Source organism: Pyxicephalus adspersus, chromosome 3 (genome assembly GCF_032062135.1).
Source record: "Pyxicephalus adspersus chromosome 3, UCB_Pads_2.0, whole genome shotgun sequence".
NCBI lineage: Eukaryota > Metazoa > Chordata > Amphibia > Anura > Pyxicephalidae > Pyxicephalus > Pyxicephalus adspersus.
The window spans coordinates 52,781,360-52,806,465 of record NC_092860.1 but is presented as its reverse complement, the minus strand read 5'-3'; the positions used below and the strand labels follow the sequence as shown (position 1 = coordinate 52,806,465).

At 37.7% G+C, this 25,106-nt stretch overlaps 1 protein-coding gene across 2 annotated transcripts in view; it reads left to right on the top strand.

Annotated features, from left to right (window-relative positions):
• The window catches only part of NCAN (neurocan), a 114,237-nt gene that overhangs the window by 46,722 nt on the left and 42,409 nt on the right, over nt 1-25,106 (top strand). For both annotated transcript variants that reach the window (XM_072404608.1, XM_072404607.1), the window contains exons 3-6: nt 3,273-3,674; nt 14,309-14,483; nt 16,776-16,903; nt 17,360-17,647. In XM_072404608.1, the coding sequence (XP_072260709.1) occupies nt 3,273-3,674; nt 14,309-14,483; nt 16,776-16,903; nt 17,360-17,647 (993 nt within the window). The remainder of the gene's footprint in view (nt 1-3,272; nt 3,675-14,308; nt 14,484-16,775; nt 16,904-17,359; nt 17,648-25,106) is intronic.

Genomic DNA, 25,106 nt, shown 5'->3' with positions numbered 1-25,106 from the left:
TTGCTATGAGTATTTTAAATAAAAATACTGTTTCCACCTTTAAATTCCATCCTTTAATAAATCCATCCTGTAGCCTATTTAGGCCATTTTTATTTCTACATGCATGACATTTCTCAGGTCAATCCTGCACAAGGTTTGTGGAAATTGCCTCTTGTAGTTTCCATTTGAAGCTCATGTAACCGGTTGACAGTGCTGGAGTACACTGAGAGAGCATTGTTACCCTATAACAAGTACCTGTAAAGTCCGAAAGATCTTTATGTTGGGATCACTAGCTATATTTTCAATGGAAGTTCCAGATTTAAAATATACTTCTGTAATTAGAGTAACATGTTAAATCTTGTATGAGATTTTAGTTTTTGGGTTTACCTATACTTAAATATTACAAGGCCAGTTTTGGGGAATTTATTATTTACCACCACACACTTTTTAAGTTTATTCTCCTTTCACACCCAACTATAATCCCTATAACCAACCTGTGCAAACTATAAAAGGACCAACTATGAAAAGTGCAAAAAAATGTTATTACCATTTTTCCCAGAAATCAGAGAGTTAATATATCTAATGGAAGTCAGTTTTTGGCTGTATTATGACAAGAGGAGATCACATATACAGATTGTAATTACCAGCTGTAGAGAATCTGATCATCAGCTGCTCAGTTATGGAAACAGTCTCATCAGGGGCCCAGACTAAATCTATCTGTGAAAAATCATTTACAATTACTGGGAAAAGTTGTATTTTTAACGTGCCATCTCAGCAGCAGCAAAAAATGGAGATAACATGGTATTGCTGAAATTGTTCAAATTCGAAGTTTTGACATTTTTTTAAATTGGGTTCCCATACCATGGAACAATACATTTAATTTTAAATCCCAATGTTCTTACTGAATATTTAAAGGAGAAGCATAACAAATTGGTAGAGCACAAACACAATACTCGCAAAAGTGAAAGGTCTGCTGGAACAAGCCATAGTAAAGGGAGGGAGAAAAAAGAAGAATACATTTGTTTCTAGAGTCCAGTCCTAGTTTTTAATGTGTAGTTCTCCTTGTTGAATACAGAGTATCCAGCTATGAAGTTTCAGTCAAATGAATACAGAGCTGCATTAGTGTGGATCTTATTTTCTTATTCTGTTGGGATTTTAACTTTTAATAGTATTTTACCTTTTTTTGCTTTTACTCTTGTTAACACACTTACCATGCCCTAAAGAGATGTGTTTCATTAACAGCAACCTAAATTAAAATGAAAGCTTTTTGAACTTTTCAGTTCAGACCTAATATTGGTGTCCCCAGAACAAATCCACAATGGCATTTAGTGTCCCAGAACAATGTGACAAAGTTATATTTAGACCAGCCTGTTAAAAGTTTTAGCTGCTGTGTGAATATTACATAATAATTGCTTGGCATCATTAGTGGACAATGTGCAAGGCAGCACAATCTAAAAATATATGGGCTACCTTGTTACTTTATGGACAGTCAGCACACAGTCTTTTCTTTCCCTGCATCCCAGTCTATTTTAAACATGAACCGATAAATATCAGCACTCCAAAGGAAGAAATGTGTAAGACACACTGCAGATATAAGAACATGAGGTGATAAGGTGAAAACAGAAGAACATGACACGAGCAAATGATCCGCAGAGAGAAGGGATGATAGCAGGTGAAAACATGCAATAGAAAGAGAGCGAGAGAGTTAAACAAAGAACTGTAATGTAAGCAATTCTCCACATTTCCTGATGGTGAGAATGAGCCTCTGGGGATCCCTCTGATACTTATGCTCCGGCGCTGAGTATATTCATAGCCTGGAACAATAGCTAGGCCCAGAACGGTGACATTCACACACAAAGCCTTGCTCAGTACAGATATATATGCCTGTTCTCTGCTCCCCTCCCTAAGCTTTAGGACACAGCTGGCCCTGATCATTCTTATCGCTGGCAGGCGGGATGATAAATCCTTGCAGGATGGCTACCTTCTTTGACAGGTCCTAAATTGGTTCTAATCTCAGCTGTGATCAGGAGCAGCCTGCATTAGTGTTGTGTGGCATGCTCCAGACCTGACATTGTTAGCTTTGCACAGACCTCGTGGACTTGTGTCTGCTAGACTGTAGAGGGTGTGATCACTAAGAATAAAGGTGTCAGAGAAGTGTCAGTTTGGACTATGACAAAAGGGCAAAAATGTCATTCTCACAATTGGATGGCACGTCATATTTAAACCTAACATCTTGCAGTGTAAATTGATGAGTTCTGTCTTCCGATCAGTTTGTATAGGCACTGACATGATCCAGTGTGCTTTTACAAGTATAGAGCTCACAGAGCACTGGGGCTAACCTGGCCAACTAGGGTACTTAGATTTTCTAGGTCTTGTTAGCTTAGGGGAGTTATCAACAAGGAACAAATAGGCTATTTGATCACTAAGATCACTTGATTATTAAGTCTACGCAATTCAGAAAAGACTTGTTGATGTCCCTTTTCAACATGGTACGCAACATATTATTTTTTTCATGTAAAGCTAAAGTTTAAAGTGGAACCAATCCCCAAAAAACCAAAAAATATCAGGAGGTGGAGGTTTTTGCCAGAAGAGTCATGCCGAATAGATTTTTTCTTGCTTCTGGTGGCCTGTTTTTTGCACAACATGTGTACCATATAGTGTAGAGCTGAGAACGGACCCAGATGCCTGTGGCTTCGCAATGGCTGGGGAATGCCTGCAGTGGACCCAGAAACCTTGGTAGAGAAGATGGTGGCAACTGGAACTGTCATCACTGCAGAGCATAAAGAAGGTAAATGTGTGCCATAATCAACATGTATGCTATGGAAAATCTATATGTAACGCAGGCAGGACATGGCTGGTGGGGGGAATAGTTTTTTACAAGCTTCCGAAAGACATTACAAGCTGGAGAAGTAGACATTTCTGGACAAGCTGTGTTGGCATGGAGGTAATGCCCACAAATAATACTGAGCCTTCATGATTGAAAAAAAAAACAAAAATCTAATGAATAAAAGGGAATGTATCTTTCTATTGATAATATGCATAAATCTGAAGTCATTACCTGTCAAACTATGTTTTTTATTATAAGCACAGTATGATATTAATGAATATTAGATGACTGTTCTATATATTTAAAATGCAAAACAGAAAAAAATGATTGTGTGGTCTATGGCACTTCTCATTTGTAAATTAGCACCCTATGGCTATGCAGAATAATTTTTTTTTCATTAACCTACAACTCAGCACATTCGTGTATTAACATATATAATATAATACTATATATGCTTTCTTCCTAGATGGTGAGGAGAATGTAAAGCCTCTGCAAATCCACGGACATCAACATGGCCTTGTGCAATGTGGACTGGCCCAGTCTGTGGCCCTCCCTTGCCTTTTCACGGTACACTCATCCCAAACCCCACCAGCTTTAAATGGTACCCCAGAATCACCACGTATTAAATGGAGCAAACTTCAGCCCGATCAAGGACAGAAAGAAATAGCTGTTTTGGTGGCCCGTGAGAATGTTGTAAAAGTAGCTCGTGGTTACGAGGGAAGAGTCTCTCTGCCTGGATACCCCCACAACCGCTACAATGCCACACTGGTCCTGTCCAATGCTCGTGCCAGTGACTCAGGGATGTACCGCTGTGAGATTGTTTTTGGCATTGAAGATGAGCAAGACACTGTGCCACTGGAAGTCACTGGTAGGTGCTAGTTTGATCCATGCTATTATGGGATACATTAGAATATTAGCTGCAGATGATGTTGTATGGGTGCTAGCTAACCACTAATGAGTGCCTGATATCTGAAAGTAAACTGTCTGGGTTGCCTTAAGGAACCAGATTTAATTTGCCTGTAGGATAATATTTGAGACCCTAATGTACACAAACCTTGAAAGACCCCTTACGACTTTTGATATAATTATCTGTGGCTTCCTTTATTTATGCACTAATATTTTTCTCCACAAGATTTCCAAATGTAAATTTTTTAACAAATATTTTTTTTTTTGCAAGGCTGCAACCTGAAAATTGTTTCGCAGTATTTTTCATAATTTTTTTTTTTTTTTTGACAACAGGGAAGAATATTTTGGTGTAAAAATAAACATCCTTGTTTTCACCTTGACGAAGAAGGTGAAAAGTCTTGTATGTAAATAAGAATGAAATTATTTCCTTGAAGTATTTTTAGAAAGTATTTCTACAATATCATCATCATTCATAAAGACGTCTTGGATGGGGCTTCTGATGCTAGCTGCCGAGTGTTTAGGGAACATAGAATTGCAGATGAGAATTTTTAGCTATTTTACAAGGTTGCTTACTTTTATAGAGATTCTTTTAAAAGTTCTTTTGATGTCTTGATATCCCAGTTCTCAGTGAGGCACACCATGCTTCACTGCCAGCCTGATGCTTTTCCAGAGACAGTATAAAATGGGGGTGTAATGAATTCTGTCATTCTCTGTCTCAGAGAAGCAGACATTTCACATTGGTAGCTTGGAGGCTATCTTGGGGCTTAGTCCTTATGGAATCAGAGATATGAAAGCTTATTCAGTATTCGTAGCCCTGACCTCAGCAGGTTCTTGGGATTCTTTCTTGTGGGAGAGCTCCAGCAGCCATGGAAGTGACATCTGATCTCGTCATCATGTGTGATTTAGGAATGTATTAAATATGTTTTTACCGATAAAATAGGCTTTATTGCGTAAGCCACCATATAGTACTTTTTATATAATAAAGGAAAGCAAATGAATGCATACTTACATTTAACACAGACAATTTCATTTCACATTTGCTATAAAGGAAACTTTTTCTGTAATATATAGACACATGATTGTAGCGATTCTGTGGTCTTCTTTGCATCCTTTGGTATTTTTTTTTTTATTTTTTAAAGGCCACTTCACTTCACTTCATTTATTTATTAAGGTCAGCACTTTTACTTTTTAAATATATTTGTGTAGTCAGGTAAATACAAGGCAGGTTGGAGCAGTACCAGCAATTTCTGCTTTTCTTCTAAGTCTCCTGTTTTTTCTTCCCGGAGAGTGTCCAAAGTTTTGCTTGGGGGCCCATTGATTGGTAGTTATGCAGAAGAACAAACTGATGGCAATGGTGTGGGAGCAAAAAAAGAGAAAATGTAGAAAGTCTGCCTTTTTTTTTTAGTTTTGAATCAAGTGGGATGAGGATGTCAGGTGTGTACAGCGGTTTTTGCTGCTTTTAAAATGACTCTTCCAATCATAGCGGGAGGTAAAGATATATTTACCCAAATGGGACTTTGACAACAGTAAAAAAAAGAAACTTACTGGCGTTTTCTAGCTCAATATTTTTAAAAAAAATGTTCTTTGCTTTTACCCCTAGAAACTACTTGCTTTACAATTCACGTGCTCTGTCTTATCATATTGATTGGTTTATGTTACATGACATCCCATTCCTCTTATTCATCCAATCTCAGCCCTCCACCCACCCAATTTCATTAGCATTCACATTTTATCTACAACTGTTCAATTCATTATATTGTGATCACCCCCCTCCAATTTCCTACATTGGATTATCATTCATTCATCTAACAAATACTTTTCTTTGAAATAAAGAACATGTGATTCTTTCATTGCTTCCAATCCATCAGCTTCACATTCTCTGCCATGTATATTTACCGTCTCCAATCTCAGCCATTCTTCATGTCATTCCAAGTCTCTTGTGCTCTGCATTATCTTAGACTCTAATTTCCAAGCCATAGCTTGTATTTTCTAGCATTTCCACAAACAAGCACTTCCCTTCTCTTTTCAGCAATGCTTTCTTGATATGATCAAACACAGAGAATTCCATTTAATGGTTGTTATCCTGAAAGCAGTTGGACTTGCACATATCTAAGTCCTGGCTGCTCTTGGCCATCTTCTTTTTTATTTCAGACTAGTATCCTCCCTGCCATCTGCTCTCATCACCGCTATATGTTTTTGTCCCCCTTCACATTCTTTGCCCCGTTCTTTGTGTTGTCGCCATCTCGTTCTTACTGTCTGCTGCTTTCACAGCTTGCTTACTCTAGTAATTAATAGCAATTATGTAAATTTGCAGAATTGCTCCAGACTGTTACATGCAGCATTGCAGTAAGTCATACAGGTTTATTTACACATGTGCTGTACAACACCATTGTTTTATTATTTAATTCCAGCCGTTTGTATGCTCGCTCATGCTTGCTCATTACAGCGTATGCTAATAGAGCATCTGGCTCCATTTTTGCCATCTTTAGTCCTATGCAGAACAAATGGACACGCGCCATGCGTTAACATCAGTAATGTTAGTCATGGTTTACTGAGAAATAACAGTTCATGCTGTTTGATGGTTCCTGCAGCTGTGGGCCTATGGCAATAAAGTGGCTTTGCAGATGAAAAGAGACTAGTACTTCAGAAAATGTGCTGCCTTGATGTTTAAATCTAGCTCTAAGTATACACTTTGCTGTGTAAAAGAATACCAGTACAACAACTAACAACGGTCCTGTATTACTAATCCGCATTCTAGTGCACTTAGAAATGTCTTCTTTGCATACATTTATCATTTGAAGTATCCTTTTCTCTTCACTTTCTTCCAATTCTTTACAGAAACAAATGCCATTTACAGTCTTTAACAGTCTTCAAAAGCACAGAGCTGACTAAAGCTGAACTTTAGGCAGTTATAAAATGTGCACATTATTGTGGCCCTGTATTTGTTTTATTAATACATAATTAAATGGATTTGACTTGGAATGAGCCTCTTGCAATCTCTGTATAGGTGAGCCCAGAGAAGCACAAGGACCCAGAAAGATGTACTGCAGTGCTAGAAACATTCTAATAGGAGGAGAGAGTGGCAAGGAGGTGGACTCACCATTGCTGCTTCCCATTTTATTGTCCATTCTCAAGGTGGGGTGGGGACAAGACCTGTAATAGTTCATTAGAGAGACCTTGTCATCAGGACATCCATTAAAATAACAATCTTCCCATAAATGATATGTGCTTTTGATACATAATATGCATGTAGTTTACCTATTACGTCTTGTGTAGAAATCCTTGACACTATTGCTGCACACTGCCAACTTTTGTGATTTCAGAAGTCTAAGCAGGCTCAGGTGTTCTTTTTGTTCCTTCCTCAGCAGCTACCTAATAGGTCATGTAGTGTGGTAGGAGGTATAGGAGCTTGCACTCCAGGCAGTGATTGGAATGCACCCAGGAGAGGAGAGGGCTATGACGTGTAAGGTAGAGAACTGTGCTGGGGATTTAACATCTCCGGAAGTGGTAAAAATTGCTAACAAGTTCAAATGCCCATTGTAAATTAAAAAATAATTTATGGTAATGAAAATGCTGCAAGCAAGCATTTTTATGTGCATTCACACACAGGCGCCAGGGTCTCTTAAAATGCAGCAGGTAACTTTCCCTGTCAGACAGGTCTGTTCTCTGTCGCAAAGATGTCTAAATCTCAGAACTGGACAGATAGAAATACAAATCTTTTGGCAGGTCAAAGAACTCTTAAAAGTACATTCAATATAAACCATTCAGAATAAAAACCAAGCTACCTATTTTACCTGAAAATACAAACTGTATATCTATTTACGGGCTAAAGGATTTTGTACTTTTGAGTTAGTGATGATGGCTCACTTGCTTTTGTTGGTCACCAGTAGATGACACTGTGTCATCATGTAAAGTGTGTAACAAACTGTTCTTTAGTCATTTGTCTCAGATCTGTCAAACCAGAGCCAAAGATCAATACAGTCTTTACTGGTGTGTGACCTGAATAAAAAAACTGTGATTCTTTTTACAATGGCATTTTGAGAGCAAAACATCCTTGTTTATATATTATGTGTATTTCATTTGTGTATCTGGCTGTCTGTTTTGAGTTCATCTTTAGAGCTGAACCATAGGAAGAAAGTCTTTTATAACCCAATACCCTCCCACAGTTCAGTAATCATTCTTTGATTCAACAAGAAATAACATGTATTTAATGCATGTGATGTCATAACTGCTAGATTTATTTTTAAGATTCCAAGGCAAGAAGGAGAAGCTTATAATGATGAGGCATATTTGTTGGCAGTGATGGGGAAGTTTTCTACCTGAAACTGTTTATTCCTCCTGTTTAGTAAACACAACATCATAGGTTTTTGACTATTATTATAGGCTGTAATATTTGAACCTTTGCTAAAAAATGTATAACATCTAGCATTTATTCCTAAAGTTTTAACAACTTATTGGTAATATTCCAAAATTCTTATGTCCTGCATATGCTATTCTTGGTCATGTAGATATGTTACTAGGTAAGACATGGCCCAGCATCTACAGAACAGGATATATATCAATATTAAACAAGTTTCCGGATGGAGGAGTGGGTGTTTGTAAATGTATCCCATCCTAGACAACATCCACACATGGAGCCTGATTTAATTAGGCTCTCCAAGCCTGGAGAAGATGGACTATCATGGGTTAACTTTTGTGATTCAGCAAACCTGGATTTACTAAAGGTCTTTTGCTATTTGTTGGCTTAGGCCAAAAACAGGGTAAATCAGTTGAAGATGACTTGATGATACATGTAGTCCATCTGTCAGGAAATTAGGTAGGTTTAGAATGCCTGCTGCAACTTGTAATGCTTTTCGTGTGTTAGGTGATGTTAGCAGGGAAATGGATCATTCCTTCATGACTGTAGAGGACTAAATAATTAAATATTTCCACTGAAAGCTTCTACAGATCGTTTACCTATTAAAGGAATAAATATGCATTTACATAATTTTAACACAGTTACTTGCACCATGAGAGCGTGTTGTACTGCAATGGTAGGTGACAATTTAGATTAACCAGAAGTTGGACACAGTAGCAAGATACTCAGCAGGAAAAAATGACTAATGTAATAGGAAAAAAAGCACTTACATTGCCTAGGATATGACCGTAAACAAGCAGGTGAAGTGAATGTATCTCTATTATTAAACTTGCAGAAAAAGCAGAGCAAAGAGTACTGAATGAGTTTTTTATTTGCTCTTACAGTTTATTTTCCATTGCAAGTTTTGAAAAGAGCCACTCTGTTTATCAGGTCTAAAGCAGCACTGATTCAACAAGGTTTATGAAGGAAATACATTATAAAAATTAAGGAAAAAAATTAAAAGAATAAATGATACTGCTCCTAAACCCTTCCTTCTGCAAATGCTGGTTGAAATAATAAATGCAGTACTTTTTGAATCAAAAAGTGAACCAAAACAACTATGCACATTAGTAATATTGGCTTCCCTTGCTATCTTAGCCCTCCTTATTTTTTTTTTTACCCTTTAGGAACATTTAAAATTATTTTCAGGTATCAGGGAACCCTTGCTATAATGAATAGGAAAAGTCCCTATTGCAGCTTCTGAAGCAATGTTTCTCAACCAGGGTTCCCAAGGAAGCCTAGGGTTCTTCAAAATGTTTCTTAGCTGTTTGTGCCTCTCAGGTCAGTTTAACAGATACCAATGATCCTTTTTGGCTGCTGTAAGGATGCCATTCTTCTCAATGCAATGTAATATTCATTCTTCTTAATTACCGCCACCTTACTTTTTCCATGTACTGGGAAATGTGGATATAATAATTATAGCAGGGGTTTACTGAAGACCTGAAACTTTTACCAGGGTTTTTTCATATAAAATTAAATAGGAAAACATTGCTATGGGGAAACCCTAGGGTTCCTCAAAACCTTAGTTGAGAATAGGATGTTGTGGCTAAGTGAATCAGTGTACCGCAATTAGAGAATTAGTATGGCAGCAAAGCAAACAAGACCTGCAAACTGTTCTACTCAAGTGGTTTACTCCTAAAGAGGGGTGTACTATGGCCATTTTGCTTTTAAGTGCTAAAGAAAATTCCCCTGGCACTGCTTTCACCCTTATTTTTTATCCTCATGGACACTAAACCCTTAGCACACATTTTATCATCCAAACATTATCCTATAACACTTCTGCGCTACCCAATGCTTAATACCCCCCCCCCCCCAAAACCTGTTCCTACAAAAGTTAACTTAAAAGTGGAACTTTAGTGAAAATTCCTCCTTTGTTCCTATAAGTTTGCCACGTCAGTTTTACTTCTAGGAACATAATCCTTTAAAAGGAAAAGTTTAAAGAATAGGAGATAAGGTTCAAATTCATCTGTATACAAAACAAGGATGCAAAGTAAGGTGGATCAGTTAAATATAAAGACAATAATAAGTTGGGAGGCAGAGAAGGGGACATACTGTTCAGTTCTCATAGCCCTCATTGCATCTCCATCTGTAGCCCTCCGTGACACCAAATTTGAAAGTCCCTGTCCACATTTGTGCAGAAGATGGCCACTGTGTGTTTGAAAACCTGGTTAGCAGTGTAGAACCCTCTGTTCCACCTCCACTGTGCAGTACTAGAACTATACACGGTTGGTATTACTACTTGGGAATCAGAAAACACACCACCAGCTTGCAAGTTACTACTGTCAATAAAAGGATGAGGGCCAAGAGGCAAAGTATATATTATTAGGATTATTATACAGGCCTCCATGGGTCCCACCTGGCTCTGGTTCCCAAAGCTTGTGCCATGATTTCTAAAGTGATTCCTATACCACTAGAAAAGGGGTCCAAAGTGTTGTAATGGTTAATTGTTTACTGGCACTTTAGTGTTTTTTACTGCCAAAGTGTTTTTTATGTTTATGTTGTAAAATAGAAGTAATGCAAACTGAAATAAAAAGAAGCAATGGTACAGTCAAGCACTGATCCCCCTGCTCACCCTTTTACAGTGCAGTAAACCAGACTGCCAAACTCAGCAGGTAAACTGAAAATGATCAAGAACATTCATTTTTTCATTTTCATGAGATGTTGCTGTGTGTTCCAAGGAAAGGTGTATTTCATTGATTTCAATCCTCAGCAGGGATCCGGAAGGAGAAGTAAAGATTACAGCATATACAGAGAGTAAATTACATTAGAACATTCTCTGATGTGCACTAACAAACAAAATTGCTGTATGCAGCATTTATCACAAGAAAAATAAGCTTACATAAAGGGCCTAAATAAAAAATTTATGTTATATTATCAAAAAAAGTGGACAGCATTAAGATTACTGTTTTATACCAATATATGTAACATCTGATTTTGATGAAACCTTTTGATGGCTAAAATGAATAAAAAAAGTACACAGTGAATGTTTAATGTGAGGAGGTTAGGCCTGACATTACCCTTCTATTGTATACTGAAAAAAGCTACCCCATGGGTGAGGAGCTTCCTCAGATACCCTTTCCTGACTCCAAAGAAAAAATCATATAAAAAGTACAGACCAAGGTGAATAGTTAAATATACAAAATCATCTTATAAATGACATCTCAAGTATTGGTGCTGGATGTAACTGTTGGAAATATAGACAAAATATTCAATTTATGTGAAGGTGCTGTGAATTACAATCATAGCTTGAAGATGAAATCACTGTGAATTTGAGGAACAAAAGTGTAGACTATTGTTGAGATATTTACACCCTTGGGTAAAAAATGAACTTACAGCAGTAGGTGGTGAAATTCTTCCATAATCAGCAGGTATGCTGTACTATGGCACATACCACCCTCCAGTGTTCAGTAATGTTTGTAAGTTGTTACTTAATTGAAAAATGGGAACATTAATAATAACCGTAATGCTTTAGTGAATTGATCTTTTTGGTAAACCCTTCCCTTTAGTCACTCTTTCCTGACTTTAAAACCTAAAAACACCTTTGGGTCACAGGCTTTTATGGTAATAGAGACTTACACAGAACTTGCAGGTGATTAATATTCAATTGCCAACTGTGTTCTCAGACAAGCTCTTAAACAACTTTACAACAATGTCCACAATACATGTACCCCACTGCATGCACAAAACACAACAGATCGGCTAAAAGGTTTCGATCTTCTCAGGGACAAATTATCAGATTGGAACTGGGAGCTCTAGGATGATTTGGGTAATATGCATAGGTTTGATTAAGTTGTCAGCCTTCATGTCCAAGTCGAGTCCCAAGTCATTGACACCAAGTCCCAAGTCAAGTCTCAAGTCACCAAGAATTCTTCCAAGTTGAGTCCCAAGTCAAATCACCTAATTCATCCCCATTTGTCCTCATATAGAAACAGAGCTCTGATCCTGTTCATGAGCACAGGATCACATTCTAAGTCCACAGATTTCTCCTCTGACAGCTGAAGGGGGAAAGGAGGAAGGCGGTGAGGCTTCTGTAACACTGCCTTCCTCCCCACCTCCTTCAGCTGTCAGAGGAGAAAGCCATGGACTTAAAATGCAAGAAAGGTGGAGAGGAAGGCAGTGAAGCTTCTGTAACGTTACTTTCCTCCCTGCATTCCTTGTATTCTAAGTTTATTAAGTATGTCTTTCTTCTCTGACAGCTCATCTGAAGGGGGAAGGGAGGAAGGCTCACTGCCTTCCTCCCTGTCCCCTTCAGCTGTCAGCAGAGAAAGCAAGCCCCAAGTTAAGTTGCAAGTCGCTGGGCAAAACCCCAAAGGCCTGGGACTTGACTTCCAACGTCTGATAATAAGTACTGAAATGTCCCTCCTATGGTCTTGGCTATTTAGACTGAATTTCAAGAATTATGCTTGACTGGAAATTTAACTGTGCGAAATGGCATAATGAGCATTCCTGCATTATTTTTGTCTAAACTTTGCTCTGCAGCAGAGATCCCAACACAATCTTATTACACACTTTCAGGTGTGTGGAATAGCATGACCCCCGCTGGCCAATGTTGTACATCCTTCCATTACTTGCGAAGACAACATTTTGTCCTTCAGTGACTAGGGGTCAGCAGGCAGATCCACAGCCGACAGCAGGGAAACCTGCTAGTCGACTAGGCAAAGCAGCTGTTATACAGACTACTTCGGCAAACAATTCACTAAATAAGTAAATATATTGTTTTCATGGGGAATTGTCATTTTGTTTTGTTTACTCCTTCACAAGGTCACTTTAAGGGTCAGGAAAGGATGGACCAAGTCTCAGATTTCCTCTGGAGTTTACAGCAGCTATTCTGAACCAGGGTTCATTGGAATGCTAGGGTTCCTAACATGTGGCAAAATGACTTCCCATCTGATGAAGCCTGACTTCTTGGACCAACACCACTTGGCACGGCCAGCTGCAGGGCGCCCATGGTCCCCCTAGTTGTCTGTAAATTTCTGGACAATCTGATGTATAAGGAGCATTCTTCTCCACTGACCCCCAATGAACTGGTTTTAGCAGGGAATCCCAGAGGCCCTCATATTTTTTGTATTCCTCTGGTAAAAAGGAAGAGAAAGGCTGATCTTGAGGGAAGATTTATGCTGTGTTTCATACCAGAAACAACCCTGCCAATAATGACCACATTACCAAAAAGGCTTGGTCCTCATGATCATGTTTATCCCATGCAATACCTATTCAGAATATTAACATAAAAAAATATATGATTTACAATTTCAATAATGTATTCAGTCCCATTGTCATGTCGAGTTTATTGCAATTTCTTTCCTATCCCCATTGCTCTCCTTCTGTGTTGCACAATACAACATCACTTATACTTGTCAGCTGCATTCAATTTCAAGTTATTCCAAGAACCATTCCATTGTGCACACATACTCCATGTTTTTACACACCACCCATGGCAACCAGCTTGTAAGCAACCAATGTATTATCTGTAAAATTGTTATACAATGTGGTTTAGGAATAGATCCACTCAATTGTTTAATATTTGCTTGACTAGGTAGGGTCCTGTTCTCTCTCCGTGTCTTTATACCTGGTTTGAGCTCCAATAAAAACTAAGAGACATTTCCTCAATTATTCCCTGGTGGAAATAATTAATGCCATTGAAACACATGGACCTGGAAGATTCCCACCAGGGAGTGTTTAAGGTAATGTCTGATTCTGTGTTTTATAAATAGAGCCCTAGGAGTATGTATCAATATGTCATTTTAGATCAGTACACAGTAAGACCTTTCCCAAATTAGGCAGACAATACATTCAACAAGAAAAAACTATAAACATGAAATTGTCATTGTGTACATTAGTTCCACTGGTTGCGGTATTCTGTGATGTCTATTTTCTAACACTTTCAACTACAGTGATCACAGCTTAAAATGAACATACAACATGTACTAAGCAAGTGTCCATGTGTATGAATCTTAAGATTTCTTTATTCAAGCTTCAAAGAGACTTACAAGTGAAAATCTTTCACATTTCCTTCTGTAGTCTCCAGATACACGGTAACAAACCTGCCAAAGTCATCATTATTTTTTCTCTGCAAACTTAAAACTTTTGGCATAAGGCACTTGTTTAAAAGCAAGGTTATAAAAAAGATATGTGTGCATGCTGAGTTCCAATGTTATGTTTGAAAGAGACAAAAAGGAAACCATGGTATCTTTCTCCTTCAGGTTTAGTCTTTCATTACCGGGCAGCAAGTAATCGGTATGCACTGACGTTCCCTGATGCTGTGCGATCCTGTAAGGAAAATTCTGGTGTCATTGCAACTCCAGAGCAGCTGCAGGCTGCGTTTGAGGATGGCTTGGACAATTGTGATGCTGGATGGCTGTCTGATCGAACTGTCAGGTGATTTGGGGGGGGGGGGGGATAAAAGTCTAATTTATATTCTGTTTAAAGCTGCAAACTAGGCAGATATAAAAATACAAATACAAATAACACAAAATTTGTTAATAAATAAGTCAACATAGTTAAATGACTAAATTTAACCTGGTATTACCTCTTGCAATATTTCCTGTCTTGAGATCTCCACCATATGAGGGGACAACACTAGGAGCCAATTTGGTGTACTGACTGCAACATTGCTTAAAAGGAACAAGCTCACAGAAGGAAAGAACAAAGTGAGCAACTAGATGACCCAATCAACATCTTACTGCTCCTAGCCTGGCTAGAGTAATGAGCCCACTGTAAATTTGTGTTATTATCTTAAGTGTTCTGCGTCAGAGGCAGGATTAAAAAAACAACCAGATCTGAAAAGTCAAAAATGTAGATACACTTATTAAAAAAATGTAATACATTTATTATATTTATCTATTTTTGTACCTAGATGTTTATCAGAAGTTAAGAATTAAAGCTTAGGTATTTTCTCATCAGCTGCCTGCATTATTCTTTCAGGGTTTATTGATATATCTATGTTTTATATTGAAAGAATACTATAGGTTATCCGGAATATTATCTATCAAGTGCGCCATATGAAGATTATTTAATTAAAGTTATTCATCTATGAATTAAAAGCACAATTAATAAATTTGATCCCTAAAAAGAAACTGTAATTTTAGTTTTACCAATGACTTTAGAATGCTCCAGATACTTGAAGGAGCCAACCTAATTTATGTCAATGCAGAGCAGAAGAGGTGAGTGGTACAGGCAGACGTTGCCAAAGCTGCTTATCTCGGAGGAGGAGAACAATGAATGGGATAAGTTTTCTGACATGCACAATTGATATCTTTCCAGGAGCTGTAAGCCAGCAGGTGTCTGCCTGCCATCACAGAGATCTTGTGATGTTTATGGACTGCTTTCACCTTTCTGAGCTATTTGATATTGAAGTTAGGGGGCATTTAATATTACTTTGGTATTTTTATTTAAATGCTACTAATTACCTTCCTTTTTTGTATTCGTTTGCAAGGTTTTGGAACTATCTAATAAGAGTGTTTTCAATATAACCATTGCCAATTTTTTGCATAGCCAAAATGTCAATAGTTCTCATACTGCAGCAAGTAAACATTGGTTATTTCTACCATTGTAAACACTTCTTGAGGTTTGATTATGTTTCTGCCTAGCTTTTGCAGTACCAAATTTCCCTGCCAAAATAATAAAGAAAATGGAAAAGAGAAATATGTGGTTTGCTATTACTGATCAATTTATAAAAATGCTTGTTTCCTGGTTTTCTATTTCATTCATGACTTTCTGAGTTAGTGACTCAGAGCAAGCATGCAATAAAGACTAAATAAGATGCTTATTGGTTCCAGTTTAGAAGCTCAGAGAGTACTTTAGCCAATAAATTAGAATGTGGAGTGGAAACATAAAAGCATATTCGGAAAGAGAGGTCAGCAATAATGCACCCTCTATATTTATCTCTGCACAGGTTTTATTTATTAGGGTCCTAAAAACAGTCATACCTTCAACCAAAATGTATTATTGTGTTTTAGTGAGAGATAGAACGACCCTTTTTATTAATATCTCCTTTCTACTTGGAAAATCTCTCCAGTAGGTACAAAAGGTGTCCCAGTACATTTTGTTCCTTTATGTCCCAGTGTCAATACACTACCCTACAGGGACAGAGGCCAAGGAAATTCTCCCGGATAGAGTCACAGACAGAAATGCATATGCTAGATATTCAGAGACCACAAATACGTATACTTCTATAGCCTATCCAAAGCTCATCCGGCCAGAGTTAGGCTTTTAATGCTTTTCAAATTGCAGTAACTCAACATGAGACAAGTTTCCAATCATTTATGAGAATTGCAGTTTGACAAGATGTCAGAATGTGCCCCTAGCTTTCTAGTATGTGCGCCTTAAGCCATTTTGTCAGCTCAGACTTAGAATTTCTGTAAGCAATATAATGACTTTATGCAATTATAGATTATTTCTGAATTGCAAATTTCACAAAACGAACAAATTACAGCTTGCTATTGTAATTGCATATTGAATTCTTTAGCTACAATGGCTTGTGGATTGAAATGGATGACTAGTTAGGGGCCCCTATAGATTCATATAGACGTTTCCACATAATATGATTATAGTGAGGAAGATGAGAGGTTAAAATTGAATATATTCTGATCTAACAGATAAAGTACTGCATGAAGGAGATCAGTGCTGTTCAACTTAAAATCCCTTATTATATCTTTATCTTTTCTGCAGGTATCCAATAAAAACTCCCAGGCCTGGTTGCTATGGGGACAGAAATAACCTGCCCGGAGTTAGGACTTACGGAGAAAGGGATCCACAGGAAACCTACGATGTATATTGTTACACCCAAGAGCCACAAGGTAGATTTTAATATGTGGGGCACATTAGGCTTAATTCGCAGAGATAACAATCATTATTTACTGTAATATTCTTCAATTTCACCAGTGAGAGCCAAAGAGGCCTGAAAATACCATGGGTGATGAGAAACAACATAAGCTTTACAGCTTAGTGATTTCATCAGATTGTAATGTTCAACATTTGTTGCCTGATAGCAAGATCAGCAATCATTAAACATCTTTACTATCCATATATAACTTATTATGAAGTCTTGTGATTTTGTCTTGGCATACTTTCAGTCTTATGAATAGCGCAATCACTTTTATTGACTTTGCATCCCCTTTTAGAACCTATCATTATCATTACTGCCAGATGTTCCAGCTGAGAATTGGCTTTGGAGAACTGCAATGAAACAAATTTCATTTTACACACTATCTCCATCTAGTAATTTGTAACTTTTTTTTTAATTTGAATCCCAGGAGATGTTTATTATGTTGCGGAGCGAAACAATCTGGAAGACGCCAGAAACTCTTGTTTACGTGATGGAGCAATGTTGGCTACTGTGGGGCAGCTGCATGCAGCATGGAGAAAGGGTTTAGACCAGTGTGACCCAGGATGGCTGGCAGACAACAGCGTCCGATATCCAATTCGGAACCCAAGAAAAAACTGTGGTGGTGAAGAACCAGGAGTTCGGACTTTATATCAATATCCAAACCGCACAGGTTTCCCCAGTCCCAAAAGGAGGTTTGGAGCATACTGCTACAAAGGTAATATCTGTAATAAAATAAATCTTTTATTTTAAGGGTTTTGTTTCTGAATTAGCTTAATTAAACCTAAACAATTATGAGTGTCCATTTACATACCAGGTTCACCGCTGCTAGTAACCAATGCAATCAGAACATGTTGTTTAGGTATTAGGATAGGGTAAAATACTATTATTATCACCAAACCACAAGCTGATCATTATAAGATGGATAAAAGTTCCCAAAATATGTTTTAAAGCACACCTTAAATGGATTTGTACACTGGCTCATTTGCTTGCACGTAACAATCACATACCAATATTGGGACACTGTCCTTCTTTCAATTGAAAATCATGTCAAAAACAGAAACTTCACCCATCTTCAAAAAAGTTAATGCATTTAACACATGCATTATATATAATATAGATAGCGCATGTAAGGTATACAACACAAAACAGAACTATCCAACAAAAAAGCCATAGTCTAATGCAAAAGAAAAAATTCAGTTAGGAATTATGATGTCAGTTTCTCAATATGCATGCAGTCAAGAGTGAAACTTTCTAACAACCTGGTATATATATTGTATAAAGTATAATAATAAAGTTAATATAATATGTAGTACAGAATACTGGAATGTGATCCAAAGGAAGGTCCCAGTAATGAGTCCATAATCCCATTCCCAATCCCTGGTAGAGTCCATAACATTAAAACACAAAAGTGTTCAATTTAACTTAGTATATGCAAGCTGCATGGCTTCTGAACACAGCCTAGATATGTATAAATTCTTCTCCTCATAGAGGGAAGGTCATATTTAGGTGTGTGAGTGTACTGTGCTTTTAAAGCCCTATGTGCTAAAAGGATAGGCTCTCCCTCTAGCTTCACACTAGAAGCTTTAGTGCTGGAATCCAGGGAACATTGGAGACATAAATATAACTGTAGTAGCTATATTTATTTTTTTAAATGACTGAGGACCCCTTTAATGCGTTCACATGTAAGGATCACTAAATACAATTGCACATAAGCACTCCTATTTCTGTCTTTTCCCTCCTTTGCACTAGAAAAACTAAAGAATCTGGTGTTTGTCAGGATCATGCATCAATGCCTTTGTAGGGGGTATCTTTTTTCTTGGTATGCCTCATTAATAAAGGCTGGTAATCAGTATGGCAAGAAGTCAGGTTTCATGATTGCAAGCTAGTGCTCCTTTGTGATAAGAATTCCTGGTATGCATTGACTGGTAATAGAAAAAAAAAGTGTGCACATTTTTTTTGAACAAGAAATTAAGATGTACCTTTCCCAGGGCTAAAACAGTTCAGCACTATGGACAGCTCCAGCCAGTGAAATGTCCATTCACCAGCTAAAGCAGATTAGTACACAAATTACATTCGTTGTGGAACACAGTTGAGCCTAATTTACTAAAGGAGCTTTGCTCAAAAATGTATGATGTGTTCCATGTACTCATGCACATTATGTTTAAAATATTTTGTCACCCACTGTCTATGTGACAATAATAGGAAGTGAGTGAATATCAGCAACATGAACACAGTCAGCAGAAACAAACACAATAGCCATCTTAGCTTATATTCAGGTCACTATTTTTGATCACTGCATAGTAAGTAATTGTTTTTTTTGTGTTGCATTTCTAAATGTCTATGCTGACACTGACTGAAAGTCAAATCTTATTTGATGTTCACCAATAATACTGTTTGCACTGTTAGTTTTACAAACAATTACTAAATAGGGAATTTGCCAACCTATATATAAAATAAAATCACTAAAATATAGCATTGCAGGTAAATGTTTGCAATTAGGAGACAGCAATCCACAATAGGTGCTGTTACTGGCTAAATTTCAGGTAGGAAACTTTACAACAAGGTTAGATGAACATATTTGCGACAATAAAATGTATACAGTGAAGCATCATGAAAAAAACTTCCTAAAAACTGATTTTTGGGTTTACATATACTTTATCCACTTTATTTAGAAAGTGCTAACAAAAGTAGTAAACAAAATGTAGATCCCAGGTCTATCACTTAATATTTCATATTATCACATGGACCAGAAGCTTTAGGTTTATACCAAACCCATATAAATAAGTCTTCTGAAGTCAGACTAGGATAGCTGTACGTAAAAAGGAACTGAATTTGGGTGATGTGGCCTAAATATTTACCTAATACTGACTTGCCATGTATTTTTTCAGTATGAAGGTGGACATCTTGTTGAGAAATGGGTTTTGCTTCCTTTATGTCAGATATTCTAGAATGGTTAAAAGCAATCAGAGGCAGCAGTGCCTTAAATCTTATCTTACAGATATATAGTTATAGGGCTGTAGGTACAGGAGTACCTGGGCATACTCCATACTAGAAAATGCACTTCAGTTTATTAGGAGAAATGCCAGACAAAGGTAAATTTCTTAGAGCATAGCTTAGGCAAAAATTACTTTTCCAGATGTTTTCTATAATCTTAACTTTTTTGAGTTTAGGTTTTTTAAATTATTTTTTGAATACAGCCTTTCATGCCCTTAGCTTGCAAAGAAACGATGGGGGATTTTCTCTGATAAGCATTGCAGTGTAAGGGTGATTTTGTGCATGGCTGAACATTTCAGCTGATTTCCCAGGTATGATAAATACTGGTAATGGAAATCCAGTCCTATAAGAACTTTATTACAAACAATTCTTCATTCTTACGGGGCTGGATATTTCCCAGCAGTAAAAGTCACATAGCATGAAACTGATACAGGGGCTTTAGAAGGTTACATTGTGAGGGACAAATTATTAAAGAATGCTGAGAAATATTGATTCATTCAAATCGATATGTTTGTCCTGGCTAATCCTTTCCAATGAATATTTGATGGAGGTCTTAATCAGATAAATAATTATGACCTTATAGAACAATATACCAGCATATGGAGCAGAAAAAAACGGATTATCCTAGGTATGTCATAACTGCTACCCTGGAATGACTTTTGTTTCCATGAAAGGCTTCAGGCAAGGGTGCTAGAATGGAGCTGTAAATTAATGAAAATACAGCAAACAGCCATAGGGAAGACTTCACACTTGGGATTAAGATATTTCTTCTAAATATTTTCTAGCATAGGCACAGTCCAGCTTGCGGTCTCAAGACCAGACTTGCTGATGATCACAAAAGCAAAACAAAAAGATATATACTGCATATGTATATGTGTATAAATATATATATTTTTATATATATATATATATATATATATATATATATATATATATAAATATATATATTTTTTTTTTATTACATTAATGTAAATTCAGGTGAAGAAGTACTCTTCTATCCGTTAATGAGTTATTGGTATAAATATGTAAAATTGCTTTGACCCCAGTCAAGTGTTAGTATTGCCCAGTATTAACTACAGATGTTTAGTGTAGTATAGGAATTTTTTTTAAATAATAAAAATAAAATGAAGGACATATATTTTAAAATAAATCCAAAAATCTGAATGTGAATATCTGTTAAAATAATCAATTAAAGAACAACAGTGTATCAAAGCTGTTCAAAACTAATTGAGAAAATGATATGTTCAGGCATTAACAAATGGGTAGAAATTTTTTATGAAAATTTGCTTTGTGACTTAACTCCTTTTCAACTATGGCCTACTTTAATATCTACAGTATCACTTTTGTGAAAATTGTGTTTGGGCACAAAGAAAGTAGGGTTGATTTATCAAAGTTTGGGCTGTTCACTCTTTATGATATGATTCCACTCACATGCAAGAAAAAAAATCATGTTTTTACTATTTCTAGCCCTTGATTGGGTAGTCTTTACAAAGTGAATTTTAACCACACTTCCACCCTTGCAGAGTAATAATTTGCTTTGCTAAGTGAATAGCTTAAACTCAACCCCATTGTGCTTCCATGTATATAAGACAAGTCAATAAGGCTTTAAACTTGGTATCTAAATATGTGGTGTGGGGAAGTCAGTCGTTCTGTTTTGTTTTTTTGTTTTTTTTTTTTTGTTTTTTGTTTTTATTGGCTGCAATTACTGTCTAAATCTTAACCTACAAAGTCACAATATATATATTTATTCATGTACATATCCAGTATTTTTAGTAGCAGAAAAAGAAGATATACATCAGAGGTCGGCAAACTCCAGCCTTTAGGCCAGATACAGCCTAGCTTGTATTCCGTTTTGGCCTAATACCCCCCTGGTCAATCCCAGACGGCAGGGGTCAGCAACCTGCATGCGGCTCTTGAGCCTCCTTGTTATGCCTCCCTTCCCTATTACCGCGGGCCGCCGGGGTAAGGAGACATTCCTTCTCCTCCGTATGCATTGCGGAGGACAGGGATTTCACTTCAGGGGCCTTCCTGGTGGGGGGCGGCGCCATCAGCACGGGGCTCGAGAGAGAGTCTGGCCTAGTGTGCCTTCTTGACCTTCTGACATGGCCTAGTAGCCAAAAAAGTTTGCTGACCCCTGATATACATAAATCAAAGCAGAAGGATGGGGGCAACAGACACACATGCACTCATTAGCACAAGTTCCCTACAGGGGTATGCAGGCTTACTCATCTAGACTCATCTAGATCCAGGGTCCTGGGGTAACTCAATCCACCACTGCCAAACATCAAGAAACCCCTTGTATTTGTTCACTAATATTCCCCTGAGTTTCTCATTTATGGCACTGTTGTGCATCTTACTAAATCAAAGGGCTGGGGATTTCCATGCCAAAGCCAAGGTTAGATTGTTAGCACTAAGAACATGGGAAATTAAGACACGGTCAGGTGATGCAGGCTTTAATTGAAGTCCCAAAAGAGAATTAATATATTTGTACATCACAGTTCAAACTCTTTGGGCCATCGAGAAGGTCCACCGGATCGGGAACATATTGCCTATAGCATTGTCTTTTTTGTCACCTTAAGCATGTAAGTATCTGGCTTTTACCTTGGTATCAGATGCAATTCTTGTACAACAGAGCATTGTGTGGAAGAGGAAGAAGCTGCCAATCAGATTTGATGCAGTTCTCATGTGCTAACATTGGACAGACTAATAGGAGGAGAAAACAAATATGATCGCCTTAGCTTCTCCAACCACTGTCCATACACAGCAGAGAAAAATTGGTATTGAATACAGATCTTAACATGAGTGCTGTTTTTAAGTTTAAGCTTTAAACATCCTAGAGTTGCCATTTGAGAGTCTTCATCGCTGCATAGGGTTTTCTATATGTCTGCTAAAGCCTGCTAGCTCATTAGACAAAGACAGAAGCACTACTATTAAGAGTTTCACTCCACAGTACCTATAAGAACTATTATTCTATAGTTATATTATTAGTTATATTATTAGTTATTAGTTAGTTATTATTCTATAGTTATATTATTATTATATTAAGGAGTATTTAGTGGGCTCCAGCCACTTAATGCTTTTACATACTTTGTAAATATTTGCTGAATGGAATTTACATTCTAACTTGTAAGTGTATGTCTGCCAATTTTTGTTTACTTTAGGATATAGTAAATAATTATTTAAACTCATAAGTCAAGTGGAGAAAGATTTTAAATCACAGTCAATTGTGCCAACAATTTTTTTAGGCAGGAAGTAGGAGAGGGGTACAGACTGATGTAAACAGCTTTCAGTGGAATTGTGTAATTCACCTTCCTTTTAATGTCATTACCCGAGCTGCAAAAGTTACATCATAAGGGACAAGGAGGAGGAGGACTCCTCAGTCTATGCCAGGCTCTGTGATTATTAACAAACAGATGGCATGCCAATTCAGGAAAACGGGGAGGATCTCGCTTCTGTTCTCACAGCTCAGCACAGTCATTATTATTAATATTATTATTATTATTATTATTATTAATAATAAACAGGATTTATATAGCGCCAACATATTACGCAGCACTGTATATTAAATAGGGGTTGCAAATGACAGACTAATACAGACAGTGATACAGGAGGAGAGGACCCTGCCCCAAAGAGCTTACAATCTAGTAGGTGGGGGAATTACACACAATAGGAGGGGAGATATGTAGTGATGGGAAGTAGTGATGGTTTCAAAAGGCAGAATAGGATGGGTAGGCAAGTTTGAAAAAATGGGTTTTGAGTGCTCTTTTAAATGAGCAGAAAGTAGGAGAAAGCCAAACAGGACGAGGAAGACCATTCCAGAGAGTTGGGGCAGCTCTAGAGAAGTCTTGTATCCATGCGTGTGATGAGGTTATTAGTCATTAGTAGGTCATTGGGGGAGTGGCTAGGGAGTACTTTTTTTTACCAGGTCAGAAATGTAAGTGAGACAAGAACTGTGGAGGGATTTGAAAGCAAAGCACAGGAGATTGAATTTGATTGGAAATGGAAGCAAGTGTAAAGATCTGCAAAGAGATGCAGCGGAAGAGGAGCGGTGGGAAGGATGGATGAGTCTGGCTGCAGAAATAATAATAGATTGTAGAGGGGAGAGTCGGGTTAGTGGAATACCAGAGAGGAGGAGGTTACAGTAGTCCAGACAAGAGATGATAAGAGCATGTACAAGGAGTTTGGGGGTCTCAGGGGACAGGTAGGGGCGGATTTTGGAAATGTTGCATAGGTGAAAGGGACAGGACCTGGAAATGTTCTGAATATGAGAGGTAAATGAGAGGGCCGAGTCAAAGGTGACACCAAGACGACGTGCCTGAGGGGAGGGCCGAATAACAGTGTTGTTAACAGTTAGATATATGTCAGGGGGAGATTGGGAATTTGAGGGGGGATGATGATGAGTTCTGTTTTATCCAGGTTTAGTTTCAAAAATCCGTCAGACATCCATGATGAGATGGCTGACAGGCAGCATGAGACCTTATCCAGGACTGAGGGAGACAAGTCAGGGGTGGACAGATATATTTGAGTGTCATCAGCATACAGATGGTACTGTAAGCCAAAGGAGGATATGAGACTACCGAGAGAGGAGGTGTACAGAGAAAAGAGAACCGGTCCAAGGGCTGACCCTTAGGGAACACCAACAGGGAGGAGAGTGGGTGAGGAGGAGTTACCATTGAAAGAAACTTGAAAGGAGCGGTCAGACAGATAGGAAGCAAACCAAGAGAGAGCAGTGTCACAGATACCAAAGGAGCTCATGATTTGTATTAGAAGAGGGTGATCAACAGTGTCAAAAGCAAAGGAAAGATCAAGGAGAAGGAGCAGGGAAAAGTTGCCTTGAGACTTAGCTCTGATGAGGTCATTGGCAGAATAGTAAAATTCATCAAGGTTTTTCAGCTCACAGCACTGCCTCTAACTTTTGTATCAGCACCTAGAAATTACTCGACAGGCTTCATTTATATGCAGACCTACCCTAGGGTCACATCTAAAGTAAAGACTAACTAAATGACAGAACAAAAAGCAAGTAGCTGAAAGGGAAGGCCAAGACAATACAAATGGATAACAGTTAGTTTAATGATCCTTTTAGTCCATCAGACAGGAAACAAGGTGGGCTCAAGATATCAACTACGGCTTCTAATGCTTGTTGTGTGGAAGTCACAATGTGCAGGGACATACAGTAGACC